The sequence below is a fragment of the Dasypus novemcinctus genome, chromosome 1 (assembly GCF_030445035.2).
Source record: "Dasypus novemcinctus isolate mDasNov1 chromosome 1, mDasNov1.1.hap2, whole genome shotgun sequence".
In the NCBI taxonomy this organism is placed as follows: Eukaryota; Metazoa; Chordata; class Mammalia; order Cingulata; family Dasypodidae; genus Dasypus; species Dasypus novemcinctus.
This window is the reverse complement of record NC_080673.1, coordinates 159168741-159185261: the sequence shown is the minus strand read 5'-3', so window position 1 is coordinate 159185261 and position 16521 is coordinate 159168741. Positions and strand designations below refer to the sequence as shown.

The following is a 16521-nucleotide window of genomic DNA, read 5'->3' as shown; positions in this document are numbered from 1 at the left end:
TCATTTTTGGCAAACATTTATTAATAGAAATTCGAGTTTTCCCACAGCATCATAAAACCATCTCTGCTTACAACCTTTATGTAAGCAGTTATCCACTATACTAAGAAAATGCTACATCAAAATAAAAATCATACAGAGTCTAGTCACTATATTGTGTATAATTTAATAAATATATCATACTCACACCAACATGTTCCCACAGGTATGGTTTTAAATGCATAAAATAAAATTACAAAAGAAATCAGTTACATGTATTGACACACAGTTACTAAAATAAAAAACATGATATACTACTATACATATGTGCTTCTTTCTTAACACTCTAAATAATAATACAATACATCAGAATACAGGAAAGTTAAATTTTATTTTTTTAAAGACATGTCCATGTGCAGACTGTTGTTTATCTTGAATAAGAACATTAAGCTGTTGTGTAGTATTTAACAAGGCAACCCGCGTTTCACGCTAGGCATCTAATTGAGTTGATTGCTTTTCAATTCAAGCTCACAGACTCCGTAAAATCTTTCCTCAGACCCCTTGGGGGGTCCATGGACCCCTAGTTAAGGACCCCTGCTCTATATTCATCCCCATGTTTTTAAAACATGTTCACCAGTTAAGCCCCTCCACTTGCTCTCTTAAGATTTTGAAGTTTCTCTTACTCCAACGTGTGCTTGAAGATTCTTTTGCTATTGTACCAAGCCCAATCACCAACCTCATATTTTTTGCTTCAGTGATTATCCTCTTACATGCCCTAGATAACTAATTAAATCTATCCTCCCATATTCCCCCGTACCCGACCTGAACACCATCCTTGCAATGCCCTTTTCTTTTAATTAAGACTTCCTCTTGGTATCCAAATTTTAATCTTCCTTGTAAACCTGGCTGGCATTTTAGCCCCCTATTCCTCTACCTGAGAAATTGAGAATTTCTCTATATAATCATGGTAACAAAAATTAATTTGTTCCATTTACCCTTAATTCTCTGACTGTGGCTGGCTTGCTTAATTCTATTATACTAGCTTCTTTAAAAATCACATAATTGAAAACATCTGTACTCTAAACCTGAAGATCTGAGTTGGAACTCAACAGCTTTTGCTTCAAAATCTAAAATCTTCTCATGAGTAATTAGTGATAGCAGAATACAGGAAAACTTCTCATCTCCTTCTAAATGTCTCCCATGACAACTGTCTTCCTCCTTCAAACCATTCCTCCAATGCAGGTCTTGTATTCTGCTCGGTCTTGGAAAGCTTTGAACTTAATATTCTAAAGCACCTGTCCTTTTATCTTCTTAATGGAAACTGAACACCTCCCCAACATTTACTAAAATACTTTAGGTGCTACTATGAAACAATCTAAACGATGGTTTTAGGGATGCTATCAGTAGATCTTCCTTAACCGTGTAACCTAACTCTACTCATAGACAAAATCCAGTTGTACTATTCATTTCAACATAATCCTGAAATTCTCATAAAATTTATTGGACTATGCATCTCTGCAAATAGATGAAATTAGCAATTTATTTTTGTAATTTATTTCTATGAATATTATATCAGAAGAGGAAAACTCTTGTACTTAATTTTATTAATTTTAAATCAAATTAATGATACTTCAACTGAACGTATCCTTTAAAGATACTGAAATGATTCCATACAGAAAGAGTTGCACCATGCATATTCCTGGAAAAGTCAGGGTGCTAATTTTGTATTCATTCCCTTTAAAAGGAGCTGATATCAGGAATATCAATAAAGATATTTATAAAAGGATGTTCTTATAACAAAGTACTATTTTTCTTAATTATATATAAACCTATTTTGGTTTGTAATGTGCTTACAGTATTGAAATCAAAAAGAATGCAAAGAAGTTGAAATAAAAATGAAATCCCTTGACTCATATCAAAATAAGATGGAGATAGGCTCATTCTTTTCTACATGCTGGTTTTTGAATTTATTAAAGAATCTATTAAAGCATGAAAAGATATCAAAACTACTATCTAGAGTAAGTTATTTAAGCTGAGAATTCAATGGAAATTGTGAAAGTATGATATCTCATGATAAATTGGTATTTCCTAATTTGATGAGCTTCTATATAAAACCCTTTTAGATTTAAACACTGATTGCATTCTTATATTTTACTCCTAAATCATAAGAGCTATATCTAGAAAAGTAAAGGTATTTTAAGTTTAAAAATTCTGTGTTGTGTCAAGAACATTCAAAATTCAAAAGCAATAAACCTAATGCTCATTGCAATGCGCTCTGTATCTTTTTTAAAAATTTCACAATGCATCTCTAGTTATTCTTTCATTCACTTTTAGCAAAAAAGAAATTAAAAAAAAGAGCAGATAACTGGGGGGGCAGGGAAGGGGAGAAAAATAAATAAAAAATAAATCTTAAAAAAAAAAAAAAAAGATAAGGCAGAAAATAAGTTTTCCTTAAAAAGAAAGCAAGAGAGTATCCAGAAGTTTCAACTGGCATTAACACTCACTTTACGACTCTGGGCCTGAGACTGTTAATATAAACATCCCCAACACCTCGGCTACAGGTGCAGAACCACGTGCTCCCACGGGTGTTACACTCTTCTGCAGAAATCATGAGTCTCAGCTTTAAGTAAATATGCCAGAAAACTCTCTTCCTTTTCTGAGAAAAGACTTCCAGGTCCATAAAGGAAATACAGGGTTTCTGTACAGTATTTTTAATTATGAAGGGGAAAGAGAATTAAGTACATTGAAAGGCAAAAAGAGCCAACTATGATGTGATATAAATTCATGCAATGACTAGGTCTCATTCTTCATAGTCCCTGAATTCGGAAGAGTACCCAGTAAATCTTCAGACCTCAGTAAGAAGTTGAATGAAAAAGCTATCACTAAAACAACAGAACTTGGCTACCTCCAGTTATATGGAACAAGTAAGTAATTTCTGACTTCTGTGAACTTCAGCAGCAGGGTCTTATACTGGAACCTTTGTAACATGGTTTGGAGTAATTTTGAGAATGATGGTGGATGTGTCTTACTGGCTTCTGAGGGACAGCATCTCCTGGAACAGCAACACCATACTTTGTAGATCTTTATATCCTGCAGAATGTCTGGCACATCATAAGCCTTAAGGAACAGAGTGTTAGAATAATTTCATTTGACTCTTTCCATGTTAACACATTGAAAAGTAATGAATTACCAGCTGGCCAACCTGTTCATTTTGGCCATCTCCACTATCAATATAGATTTCTGCAGTATGATTTAGTCATAGCAATCAAAACTGACACTAAAACAAAAGGATCAGTCATGCCTCAGGTCCAGTTTATCCACTGTGTATTTGGAGAAAAGAAAACTGCACCTGAGCTAAAGTACTAGAGAGAAAAAGCACAGTGTGTGAGGTACACTTGTGTCTGAAAGAATGAAAATAACAGAACCTCAAAATTATGACTGAGGCCAACAATTTTCTAACCCCAATGGTTGGTCCAGAGAGCAAACTGTTGCTAACTAAATACATTTAAAGGTGAAAACAAAGCCATAGTGTCAATTCATTAGAAGAGGGATAGTATTCTCTGGGCCATGCACTTCAACGATGACTTGGATTTTGCTCGAGAGATGCTGTTTGAGAAAGCATCCACCATCCAATCAAATGAATTACAGTGCTGTCTTGCAACCATGTCAGCCTTTCCTATAAAATAATCACATGCTAATAACAATACTAAACTGAGAAGATGTTCTGTCAAAACACCATACCCAAACTGCGATGCCCAGAGAGTGGGCAGGGAAGCAACAACACACAGCATTAGTGAGACTTTGCAGAAATGCTAAGATGTCTGTTAATTTTGCCTAGAAATATTAAAAAGAATTCCAAACTCTGTACATAATGTGAACGTGGTTGACAGCTTAACCTCACATGCACTGTGATCAAACTTATCAGTACATTATTCCTGTGCCAGACAGAAACAAGTAGGGCCAGCCCCAGACAAAATGGAAGGTAATGACTTTGAAAGCTATATCCAGGGTCTCCAGCCTCCCTTCTGGCATCCCACTTCTGGTAGTCAGTACTGTATCTTTCTGCTTTCTAAGTTTCATGCAGATCACAAAATAAATTTAAATAAACGGGGAATGTCAAATGACTTGCTATCAGTCATTTTCAATGGTTTGAGGTTTCAAACCATTCTCAGTGTGTTTTCTCCCTCCTGATGCCTCTACTCCCCTGACTTTAAAGAGAAGTAGGATGTTATCATACATCAGACATAAAAAGAATCATTGCAAGATGCAGAGATTTTTGCAACTAAGATACCTGAAACATGCCAGGTTAGGTTAATAGATATGTTCTTAGTTTAAGGGCCATTTAATCACTATCAATTTTACAGAGAATTTTTACTTATAAATATAACTTTAAAAACTTACAGGTGAATTCTTTATCATAATGCCAAATTGCTACCTGCCATGATAATAATTATGAATGACTTTAATATCATCTTTATTTTTTCACCGGTTTTACTTACATAAATCCCGTACATACACAAAGGTGTGGCCACAAAATGATATGTGATTACATAAGGTATACCCAAATGTCTCCTCTCTTTAAAACTGTATTATATGTGCTCCAAGATGGTTACTATATAGAAGTCACAGCTTTTATAGATTAAGTGAAATATTGGGTGATGTCTTCTATTGCATTCATAGTAGTAGTACTGAGTTAAAAACAACAGCAAGAATATCTATATGACTTGAATTCCTATTCTCCTTGCCAGACAGTGTACTACAGACTGAGATGGAAAAACTCTTTAAATCCTCAGCGAACCAACAAAGTTATATTCTTTCACCCATACTTTACAAACAAAGAAACTAAAGAAAGGAGGGGTTGAGTAACATGCTAAAAGTTATATAGCTAATATACAGTGCCAGAAGAATACAAATCCAAAGCTACTGGTTTTCTATGGCCATAGATATAACCGTTACCGTATAAAATAATACAATATTATTTCAAAGTCAGTCTCCCTACCTAGGTTTTGGGAGAGAGCAGATCAGTTTTCTGTCCACTGAATAGCCAATATTTTATTTTTATAAATATGACAGTGATAAAACTCATAGAAATATGTTATCTTCTATTTACAGGCTGAGGATAAAAATCCACAAGTGAAGACAGAAACTGACCCTCAGATCTAAGTCTATATTCTGACCTCATGTTTTCCAGGGCTTTAGAAATAAAGCTCCTTCAGGTTTCAGAGCATAAAACAATAGCACTGGGGAAAAAATAAAATTTATCGACACAGATCCTCAAAATGCGGTTAACCACGGTGCTCAATCTAGATTTTCCAGACTGAATCTATAATTTAGATACCAAGCCTTGCCATTTCTCATGGTTGTCACTGTTGAGCATTGTGGACATTAACTGTCATAAATACATGAAGTGTGTCCTCACATTCATTTTCCTAATGATCCCATAAAATTGGTTCAAAAACAAATATCGCCTCTTTCATTCAGTTAACATTTTGAAAGCTTCTTAAGGAATGTGAAAATCTGTGGGGGTGTTGGTAGCCTAAGTTGATAATTAAATGAAGACAAAGACAAATTTGATTGAGTTTTTAGTTTTAGCTAATCTGAATGTATGGGCTTGGTAGATAAGACGTGGAGGCAAACCTATCTCATATTTCTAGGCTCAAAAAAGAAGTAAGCGTACCAAATGCACAAGACCTACCAATATTCTCTTGGCAAGTTTTAAAATAAATTGATCTCTTAAGACGATTTTAAGAACTCTCCTCTGTTGTTTCTAATAATACTAATGCCTATCAAGTTTTTGACACATTATTCTTTCTTTAAAATTTTAATTTACTTGAGCAATGCAATATCCTTGTTAGATATAAATGGAATAAGTAAAAACCCCTCCCCCTATTTCACAGATGAGTACATTAAGAAATAGATGGAATTAATGACTCACTAAAAATCATACAGTGAATTCATGGCAGAATCATGGCTACCCTTAATTCAAAAGTTTGAATAATGGTGTAATAATCATTCCAGTTCACTAAGAAGTCAGCCTAATACACTGGTGTAAATAGTGAAAGACCAGAGTGGTATTTAAATAATAACTGCTCCATTGATTTTAAAGACAAAGGAAGTTCTATAGCTGATTCTTTTCATGGTAGCATACTTTAAAAAGTAAATAAGTAAATACAGAAAATTCATTCAAGAAGTATTTGAGTTCTTACTACATGCCAAGCACAGTTCCAGATACTTGGGATAATTACATCAGTGAACCAAGCATTAAAATAGGAAAAAAAAAACCAAAACCCTGGGCTCATGAAGCCTACATTCTAACAAAAGGAACAAAACAAGCAGTTGACATAATGGTAATAAATAAGTAATTTTGTATTTTAAAAGGTAATAAGTACTCTCGCACCAAAATAATGACTTTATTTTTTTTTTTTAAAGCAGAACAAGTGTTGGCAAGGATGCAGAGAGATAGGAACTCTCCTGCATTACTGGTGGAACATAAAATGGTGCCGCTTCCATGGAAAACTGTTTCATGATACTTCAAAAAACTAAGCATAGAGTTACCATATGACCTAGCCAATCCACTTCTAGGTATATACCCAAAATAATAGAAAGCAGAGACTCAGATATTTGTACACCAACATTCAAAGCAGCATTATTCACAATAGCCAAAAGGTGGAGGCAACCCAAGTGTCCACTAAAGGATGAATGGATAAACAAAATGTGATATATTCATACAATGGAATATTACTTGACCATGAAAAGGAATGAAGTTCTGATACATGATAATGGTGAACCTTGAATACATAATGTTCAGTGAAATAGTAATGTAGGGACAAATTTTACTTGATTTCACGGATATAAAATAAGTTGAATATACAGATTCACAGAGACAGAAAGTAGAGTACAGGTTACCAGGGGAGGATGACAGGAAGCATGTGGAGTTAATGCATGATGGGTGTAGGGTTTCTGTTTGGGTTGACGGTAAAGTAAGGATAGGGAAAAGGGATCAAGTTGGTAGGCAGGGGTGGGGGTGGTGGACTGGTGGCACTATTTATTACGTTCACCAGGTCAGGCTTCATTAAGAAGGTGAGAATTGGGGCTATCTGGGGAAAAAGGGAAGAGCCAGGGCAAAAGTCCCATTGAATTATCAGAGTATGTTCAAAGAATAGAGGACACCCATGTACCTGAAGCAGGGTTAAGAAGGGGGAGAGCTGAGGTAGGTAAGGTCAGAGAAGGAATGGAAGACAGGTTATGCAGAGTGTTAGGGGCCACCATAAGAAATCTGACTTTCATTCTGAATGAAATAGGGCACCAATGAAATAGGGCTCTGAGCAGTAGAATGGTGTGATGTGACAAATTTTAAAGAAGCTGTATTATTAATTATTATTATTGCTAATTATTAAATACTTTAAAATGGTATAATCCAATATAATGCATAAATGTGTCATATACTTGAGTCACAATTTTCACTCCTCCTTTCCCAGTAAGACATAATTATTCCCATTTTCCCAAAGAAAATATCAAGTCTCAGAAAGGTTAAGTCACTTGTCTAACATAAGATCTAGAAAGTGGTAGAACCATATAAAAAGAACAATTTTTTTTGTTTTTTTGAGTTTTATAAAGGTTATTTATTTGGGGTAGGAGCTTAAAGATACTAGGCCATAAAGCATAAGTTACTTCCCTCACCAAAGTCTATTTGGAGCAAGATGGTTGCTGATGTCTGCAAGGGTCCTGGCTTCCAGGGTTCCTACGTTCCTGGGACTTGCTTTTCCCTGGGTTCAAGGTTCCTTTCTTCCTGGGACTGGCTTCTCTATCCTGGGTGTGCTGACTTCCCCGGGCTCCAGCTTAAGTATTCAGCATCAAACGCGAACATCAGAAATCCTCCAATTTTTTAACTCCTAACCCACAACTGATTTCTTTTTCCTATCCTATGTTCTCACTTATATTGAAGTTATAATGGAAAGTACATCTTTAATTGAGATTAAGTAGCCAGAAAGTTCAATCAATAGAGATGTTCAGTTTGATATATTAAAATTAAGTCAAACCCATTTCCCTATTATCAATTTCTGGGATCTAATAACACAAGCACTTTCCTTCAACTTTCTATTTGCAATGCATTTGTACATTTTGGATGCAGAAACAATCTTAACAATTTAAATTTATAGCAATACATTTAGAAAACTTTTCAAAGTCTTTTAATGGTCATATATGTCTACTATATGCCAGTACTTATGCTAAATTCTTCGCATTTATCTTCTCACTTAATATCCATCAAAACAGTAAGGAAAGTACTAGTTACCCCATTTTATAGATGATAAATGTAGACCCAAAAAGGCTATGAACTGAAAGGTCACATGACTGCTAAGGAACAGATGGGGATTTTACCTAAATCTCCACAGTCTAAACTTAGGCTCCCTTCACTAAGCCACACTGCTTTTCTACAGCATGATTCTTAACATATCACCTGGACATTTTCTAACTAAAATATCAGTCATATAAGAGTAGCCCCATTTTACAGAGGATTAGCTGGTCATAGAAAAGTTAGTTTAGCAATCAACATTTATTTTATAGCCATAATATTTAATTGCTGAGTGCACAGAGGATTTATGACAGAATATGTAGCCTCAATGAGCTTACGATCTTGTTAAGGTCACAAGAGATGCATAAAAAGGTAATAAATAATACAAGATAGCATATAATGAGTACCAAATGAGACACCGTGCCAACTGCTAAAGAAATTCTGCAGAGAGGAAACTGTACCTGGAGTGGTTCAATTCAGTCAAGAAAGATCTTTTTCTATAGAGGACTGATTTTTAGACAGGGTTTAGATAACCAGAGAGGATGAGAACAAAGAATTCCCATCAAAAGAATAATATGACCAAAGGCTAAGGGAGAAGATATGGAGAGATGAATGTGAAGCAGAGGACTGCAAGATGGAAAGTGGTAAATGAAGCCAGAAAGACAGATTGTAGAAAACCTTGGCTGTTAAATCAGGAATCTAAGGGAATAGGGAAAGAATATCTGTTGAACCTGCTTTGCATACACTGTTTATTTGTTAATCCTCTCAACAATCCTATAAAGTAATAAGGTAGATATGTCATGGCTATGTGAGAGCAAAGGACATAGATTATCTGCCCAAAGAACAAGCTCTGGGGATTGTAGATGAAGTAGAAATCCCAAACTAGATCTGCCTCCAAGGATTGTGTTTCTTCCACTGTCCCCTGTCACTGGCTACCAAAATTAGAAGAGAGCCACATATGAAAAACAGTGTGAGAATGAAAGACTAATTGGACTGTGAGATATTAGTCTCTAATATGCCCATTACTTAAAGAATCAGATAAAGAAGTCAGCAAGGCAAGAAAGGTCACTTGGACTATTACATTAACTCAAATAGCAAGATAATGAGGATCTATATTTAAGTGCTGGTGATGAAATAAAAGGAATATAAAAGATAGGACCAAAGAAGTATGAAGAAATTAATGATTATACACAGATCCTGCAACAGGTACTGTGTACTTTTCTCCTTTCTACTACCCAGCTACCCACTTAAGAGTATAAACATTCCTCTTAAAAACTTAGACGCAAAGCCCAAGTTCTCTTCTAGATCAACTAATTAAGTTTTTTGACAGTGTATGATTTGTTAAAATAATAAATAGCTTAGTGCAATCTACCTCTTAAACCACCATTATGAATTATGATGGCCTTATGCTTAGCACTCTTCTCTTATATGAATTTGACATTGGCTCATTGCTACATATACTAAAGCAGACAGTAACTCCTTATATGATGCATCTTATACATATTAATATTAAGAAGATATTTTTCTTTTTGTTTTTCTTCTAGAAAAGTGTTTTGATATTAAACATTTAAATTCTCCTTGTCTCATATTTGTTAATTTTAGCCTTCCATAGGACTTCTCTCTTAAAATGCACAGTATCATCCAGGGATTCAAGTCAAAATCTAATAATAATTGTGTCAGGCTATTCAACGATAACTTGGGTCTCTTCTCACTTTTTCTGACTCCTAAATAATCCAAACCATACAATGCCAAAGATAGATATAGAATTAGCAACTGCATACACATTTCAAAGCAATTTATGTAAACATTCAGACATTTGGTCAATCCAAATCTTTTTGAGCAACTAAATAGCACAAAATTTTCAGCCTGGTAATAACATGGCTAACTATATAAATCTTTGATTAGCGTCAAGTGTTCAACTAATCTGTATTAATTTTGAATTAATTATTAAACGGAATACCCTAATGAGTATGAAACATATATGTGATAAACAAATATGTAATGCACATATATCCATCTATCTCATGTTAGAATTGATGAGTAACAATATTTGACTCAGAATCCTTTTAGGAATTTCACACCTACCCAAACTGTTACCTGATTTTATTCATACTACCTAGCTATGCTGAAGTACAACTAAAATTTAACATATTAACCAAACCTAGCTTCCCTTGCCTTTATGAATATAAATATATTTTCTGTGTTGAAAATTAATGTTTAAATTTGAAATCAAAATACTTAGGCCTATAGATCATATTTATCTAAAATGTCTATAAGAAAGTTTAAACAATGCAAACCTCTTCTATCCTTTAGAAATATTAAGAGCATTTGTTTCAATGCAACACAGATACTATTGTACTTTCTGCATATCCATACTGGTGTGAAAATAGGCATCTGTAGGATATGATGAAAAAAACCAGATACTACACAGCATATCTGCTCAAAGATGATAGGCTTTAAAATACTCTAAGTTTGAATCAACTTCCAACTTACACTTTAGAAATAAATTAACTGAAAAACTAGTCATGCAGAAAGTTTGAGCCCCATATGATTTTAGGCATTCTATAAAAGATATTTTAAATACATTATATGTGTATGAAAGGAATCACAGATAAAATTTAATTTATACACCTTATTTTCTATTATCTATGTTTTTAATATATAGTGATGCATTCAAACGTAAAATGTACTAAAATATGAATATCACCCTTAACTTGTATAGGCATTGTTCTGTGAGAGTTTAAAAAAAGTAAAACTATTTTTACCTCCCAGTCCTGGTCTAAGCCGATTATCGTAACCATCCAGAAGTCTGTCTAGAATTCTTGTAAAGATGGTAATGTTATTTTTAGCCTCATCTTCTTGGATGTTAGCCAGCACCAACCTAAACAGATAATTTTACAAGCTGATATATAAAAATAAGTGTGTTTTGCAAGTGCCAACATGCTCTCCTTCCTTGATTTGAATTTTAAGGTTTCCTAAGCTATTAGGGCAACCCATTTTCCTCCTTTTTGCATTTCTATAAACACCAGTCTGTCTGCGTGGAAGATAAACATGCTACTAAAAACGGATACTAAATAATAGATTATCAGGAAGTTTGATATAAAAATTATTTAAGATTTCGACCACTTATTCTGTGTGGACTATCCATTACTTTTTAAAACCCATTTCCTAGAATATGTTATGATTATAGACTATCACATGCAGACACTTTTAGTCATGTTACTCTGCATTTGGAAAACTATGATAATCAAAGCCTCAAGAAATAATTCTTCAGTGATTTGAATATTAACTGGAAATTGAACTGCCTCCTTAGAGGTACAAAACTTCTCTATATCCCTCGTGACTGTTTCTTTATCATGTTACCTCTTTTTCCCTTTTAAACCAAGATCATATCCTTGCTTTGGGTATGCCTCCACCCAATGGCCAAGCGCAATATAGACATCAGGGAAACTCTGTTGGCAGTGCTCCAGCCTCCACTGAAGCCAGGGAGGAGGAAAGGGGCCCTGGAAAGATCAGCAGCACACATGAGGCTGCAGTGAGCCTTGGAAGAGCAGGCTCTCCTGAATGGTCTCCAAGGAGAGCCGTAAGAGGCCACATAAAGATTAAAATGTCCAGTCACTTTCTTTGTGGTAAATTTGTAGAAAGAACCAATGGTCTTAAAATATCCCCAGAAAAGGGTTAGAAACAGTAATTCTCTCCATCATAAAACCGATCCAATTTTGTGACATCTAGCAATTTGATGCAGAAGCAGCTGGATGTGTAACACAGAATGCCCCTTTCACTGCCATTTTTTTTCCCTATACTGATTCAGAGATTTAAATTCCTGCCCCACCCCCCAAAAAAAATCATTTCTATAATATAAGAAAACATGGTTTATAGCATTACTACTGGCCAAATGTAGAGAGAAATATAATTAGCACTGAAGATTTTCAATGATTATTAATTAACTGTGGCTTGTTCACTCCTTTCAAAATCAAAGATGATATGTAATTGCATTCTGATCTAGGTGTATTTGTGTAAAATATCATTGACAGAATCTATTTGCATTCAATGATTATAGGACTGGTAGCTAAAAGTAATCATAATAAATAAAATTTTGGTAACCAACTTCAAACAAATATTGCTCTGAAAGCAGCGAAAATATTAAAACACTGATATGAAGATAAATATTTAAAATTATATAAGTAAATTAGTTCATACCCTCTAGCTTCAAGGTTTCTATATTGCTACTTATGCTAATTTTAAAACCAATCACCCTAGTAATCATGCAGTTTCACAGAGATTTTCACTCAAAACTCTTTTTGAATCACCTGCCATAATTTTCTTCTAAAGTCATTATTTAGATGTTAAATGAGTAGCTGTTTTCCAAGTTTTAAAAAAAAGGTCTTATAAATAGATTTCTTCTTCCCAACTCTAGAAAATAGTATTTTCATACTTTGACAATTACTTGAACATGAAAATGAAAATTTAAAAGTGAAATGAAAGTATAATAATGACTTTTTAGTTAAAAAAGATATAGTTACATGAATATACTAATATTCCTAGGAAACTTGTATTTTAATACTGTTGGTATTTCAAAAATCATATCCTAAAGGCATTAAATAAAAGATGCCCATTAGTGTATTATGATATAAATCAGGATAGACTACAACTAAGACGAACTTAATGACAGCAATAAAAATTAATTGCATGCTTGTAGGGCATAGGTAAACCAAAATTAGTTACACATTTAAAATAAGCTCCCTTCATGACAATAATCATTTTAGGAGTAAAAGATCTCTCAATCTTGAAAAGTGGATTAATAAATCAAGCTTTTGTTTTATTGTTTGTGGTTGTGAAGTTGTATACTACCTCCACCTAGAGGTTTAAGACTCACATATCATTTGGATTTTCTACGTTGACTGAAAGAGCCAAGACCATTTTAAAAAAGGAGAAAAAAAATTTAAGTTAACGCAAGTCATTTTAGCTCCTACTTTCCTATTTGACTTGAAGGAAAACAGTTGGCTTGCTTACTGAATTTTAGTTTGTGTGATTATAAGCACATGTAATTTAACTTCTTCAATTTTGTGTAAGGACATTCTTTTCTTCAGTAGTTTTGTGGTTTTCTTAAAATTTCCTTAGAAAGTGTTTCTGTTCACTTTTGTATTCTCATAGCCTCTGTCACTTCATAGTTCAATCTCACGTTTCAACCATATTTCATTAGAAATAATTCTTCAGAATAATCCAGATTCTCAAAAGGCAACTTCGTTTTGATGGTTTTCAAGAAACACACCTTCACCCTGAATTAAAACAGTCAAATACAATAAATGTCTCACCTGGCTGGGTCCCACACCAAGAAAAGGAGAAGCAGCAAATTCATGTTGGAGATGTTTAATTTCATCTTCATTGTTGCTCTTTGTAAAGCCAAGGAAGAAAAAACAAAAGACACTTAAAATTACCCTCAGTCCCTACCATCCAAGTAACCCCAAAGAATGCTATTTCAATTAGGAATTGGAACTAATGCTATGTCAATTACTCCAGTGGACTGAGTGTACAGCATGATAATTGGGGGAGGGAAGATTTTTTTGTTTTGTTTTGTTTTCTTCTTTTTTCTTTCTTTCTTTTCTTTCTTTTCTTATTATTGGCAACAAGATGACTAAGTAATCAGACTTTTGCTCTCCTAGGAACTTCTCCCATCCTCATCGTCAGCACACATGTTTTTTGCACACATGTAATAACACTGGGATCCCAAAAGCACATATAAACAGGAGAAGGGAATGGGGAGAGTAGAAAAGGGGAGAAGACATGAGTACTTCATGCTACAGTCCCCTCGACCCAGAAAACCCCCGTAACCACAAAAGGAAAATCAAGGTTCGACCACCCACTTTTCCATTTTTCTTCTTTTCATTACAGAGAACTGCATTCCTCACGTCTTCACTTCTTCACGCTCCCCAAAATAAAATAATTTCCCTTCCTACTCATCCACAGTCCACAGTTGCCTAAGACCGCGTCTTGGAGACAGCTGGGTCCGGATCAACTGCTACGAAACGACGCGTTTGACAACTGTTTAAGGAGCCCATGACCATAATAGAAGGAGCGTGAAGCTCCCAGATCAAACACCAGCCAGGCAAGGCAGTGGCAGTCAGAGTGCAAAGTTGAAGACTATAAAAGAGCCAGCAGGCTACGGGCGTCTTGGATCTTATTGTAGTTGCAAATACGTTTCTGGATTTGAGTATCTAAATTATTTGTCAAATGGCTAGGGGGAGGTCGAGGGACCCGAGCCCTTTCGGTTTTCAGGCATCACTGGAGAGTGGAATGAGGGGAAATGAGACAAGCACGGGAGCCGAAGGCAAATGGGAAATGGTCCCTGTTGAACCAAAACGTGCGACCCTACCTGAAGCAGCAAGCTGAATTCGGTATTTTCCTCCCTTTGCCTTGATCTTGAGGAGATAGGAAAACTTGAGAGAGAAAGAGAGAGAGACTGCAGCAGCAGCAGCCGAGTGAGCAGGGAGCGATCGACTGGTTGGAAGCCGGAGGCGAGCGTGAGGAGCTGCTGCGGCGGCGAGAGGAGTAGAGGGAGGCGAAGGCGTCCGTAGTGGCGGTGATGGGCGGAGGAGGAGGAAGGGGAGGAGGGAGAAGCGAAGGCAGGAGCGGGCGGGGCGGGGAGCGGGCGCGGGCAGAGGCGCGGTGCGCGCCGGCGGTGGCGAGCACGAGCCCCGCGCCTGGAGAAGGAGGAGTCAGGACAGGGAGGAGGGCTAAAGAGGTTCCCCGTGAACGCAGGGGCACCCCCACACCTCACCGACCCCGGGTAACCGATAGTCCCAAGCCAGGAACCTGCAGCGGTGCAGACCCGGGAGGCGGCGGGCGCCGGGGCTCGCTAGGAGCGCTGCTCTCTGCGCCCACGCGGTGCCGGAGGAGAGGAGCCCACGCGCAGCCCCGGGCTGCTCCCCGAGTCAATCCACCCCGGCTCCCCGGAGGCCCGTTGGTTTCTGGGGCGGGGTGCCGGTGGGTGTTGGTGCGGAGTAGAAATGCAGCGGGTCGACGCGGCCCTAGCTCCCCGGCGCCGCGCCCTGTCGCCCGTCCCGCAACATCCTTGCTCTGGAGCAACGTGGCGGCGGCGAAGAGGTAAAGAGGTACCGCTCCCGCTGGAGGGCGAGGGGAATAATCACGCCTTTACTTAGTCATCAGAGCATCCACCGCAGGACCGAGTTCAGCGCGTTTTGCGTGGATTCAGAGAGCAGGAAGGTTTTTTGTTTTTTGTTTTCTGTTTTTTTTTGGTTTTGGGTTCCTGTGCCCTCTTGTACCAGCCATGCCTTCAGTCTCCTGCAAACCGGACCGATTTCACCTCAAAGCTCTTGAGGACTAGAGACTCTCTTGAGCCCATCAGTAAAGTCCATTTGCACACTACACATCTTCGGAAATGTCTGGCTCACTCAGCAGTTCTTTCCCCCATCCTCTTTTCACACAAGTCCTTTCTTCCTGATGTTCAAACTCAATCAACAGCTCTAAAAAGTTTACATTACCCCTGAGCAAAAGGGGACCCGCTGTGTTTCTACTATTTCTGCAAATTCATTCCCAGGGGACGTGTCAAGGTTTGAGGTTCTCCTCTTTCATTGCTTTTTGCTGACAAAGGAACCTGTTGTAATTCCAGTCCCATCTTATACTTTCAACACTGTATGCTTAATCTGTCTTATTTCTCTTCTATTTTGTCTGAGGCGATAAAATCCAAACGTGTAACTTGAACACAAAAGAGACGTTTTCCTTTTTGTACTACACATGAGACAGAATGTTGTGCACAATGGAAGGCGAAGCAGAGTCGGAGTTTCTCTCTTCACGAAGTTGTTATAAACATTAGACATTTTAAAAAGTGTGGGGGGGGTGGGGGGTGGGGGGGTGTATAAGTATGCTGATATGTTTCTGTCGTTTTACATCCAGAGTCAATATGTGCCAAACACTTCAGTTTTGTTAGTTGTGCATTAGAAATCCAGGTGTTTTTCCTAGATTGTGCAGTTTTCATAACAACAGGCACTGCTAATCTACAATAAATTTTACCTTTGCTTAGAAGATTGTGACGAAAGTAAGAACATTTATACTGTAAGTAATTTAAAGCTGTTCTTTTTAACCTATCAACAACCATTTTCTGAATGAGCATTTAATATGCTACAACCTAAATAAACGTTTGCTCTCATGTTTAGCTGACTCTCTGAAGAATGTAACACCATCCAGCGTTCTCCTCCATCATTAATATTCCCTTCCTGACTTGCCCATTGCAG

General features: G+C 36.7%; 1 protein-coding gene across 2 annotated transcripts in view; it reads right to left on the bottom strand.

Annotated features, from left to right (window-relative positions):
- GABRA2 (gamma-aminobutyric acid type A receptor subunit alpha2) overlaps positions 1–15813 on the bottom strand; it is a 160755-nt gene extending 144942 nt beyond the window's left edge. The window contains exons 1-3 of one of the 2 annotated variants that reach the window (XM_004458583.4): positions 14643–15813; positions 13585–13662; positions 11035–11150 (exon numbers count right to left, since the gene is read on the bottom strand). In XM_004458583.4, the coding sequence (XP_004458640.1) occupies positions 11035–11150; positions 13585–13655 (187 nt within the window). In that variant the 5' untranslated portion in view covers positions 13656–13662; positions 14643–15813. The remainder of the gene's footprint in view (positions 1–11034; positions 11151–13584; positions 13663–14642) is intronic. The other variant, XM_071216647.1, reaches the window with a different exon arrangement.
- Positions 15814–16521: the final 708 nt, after the last annotated feature.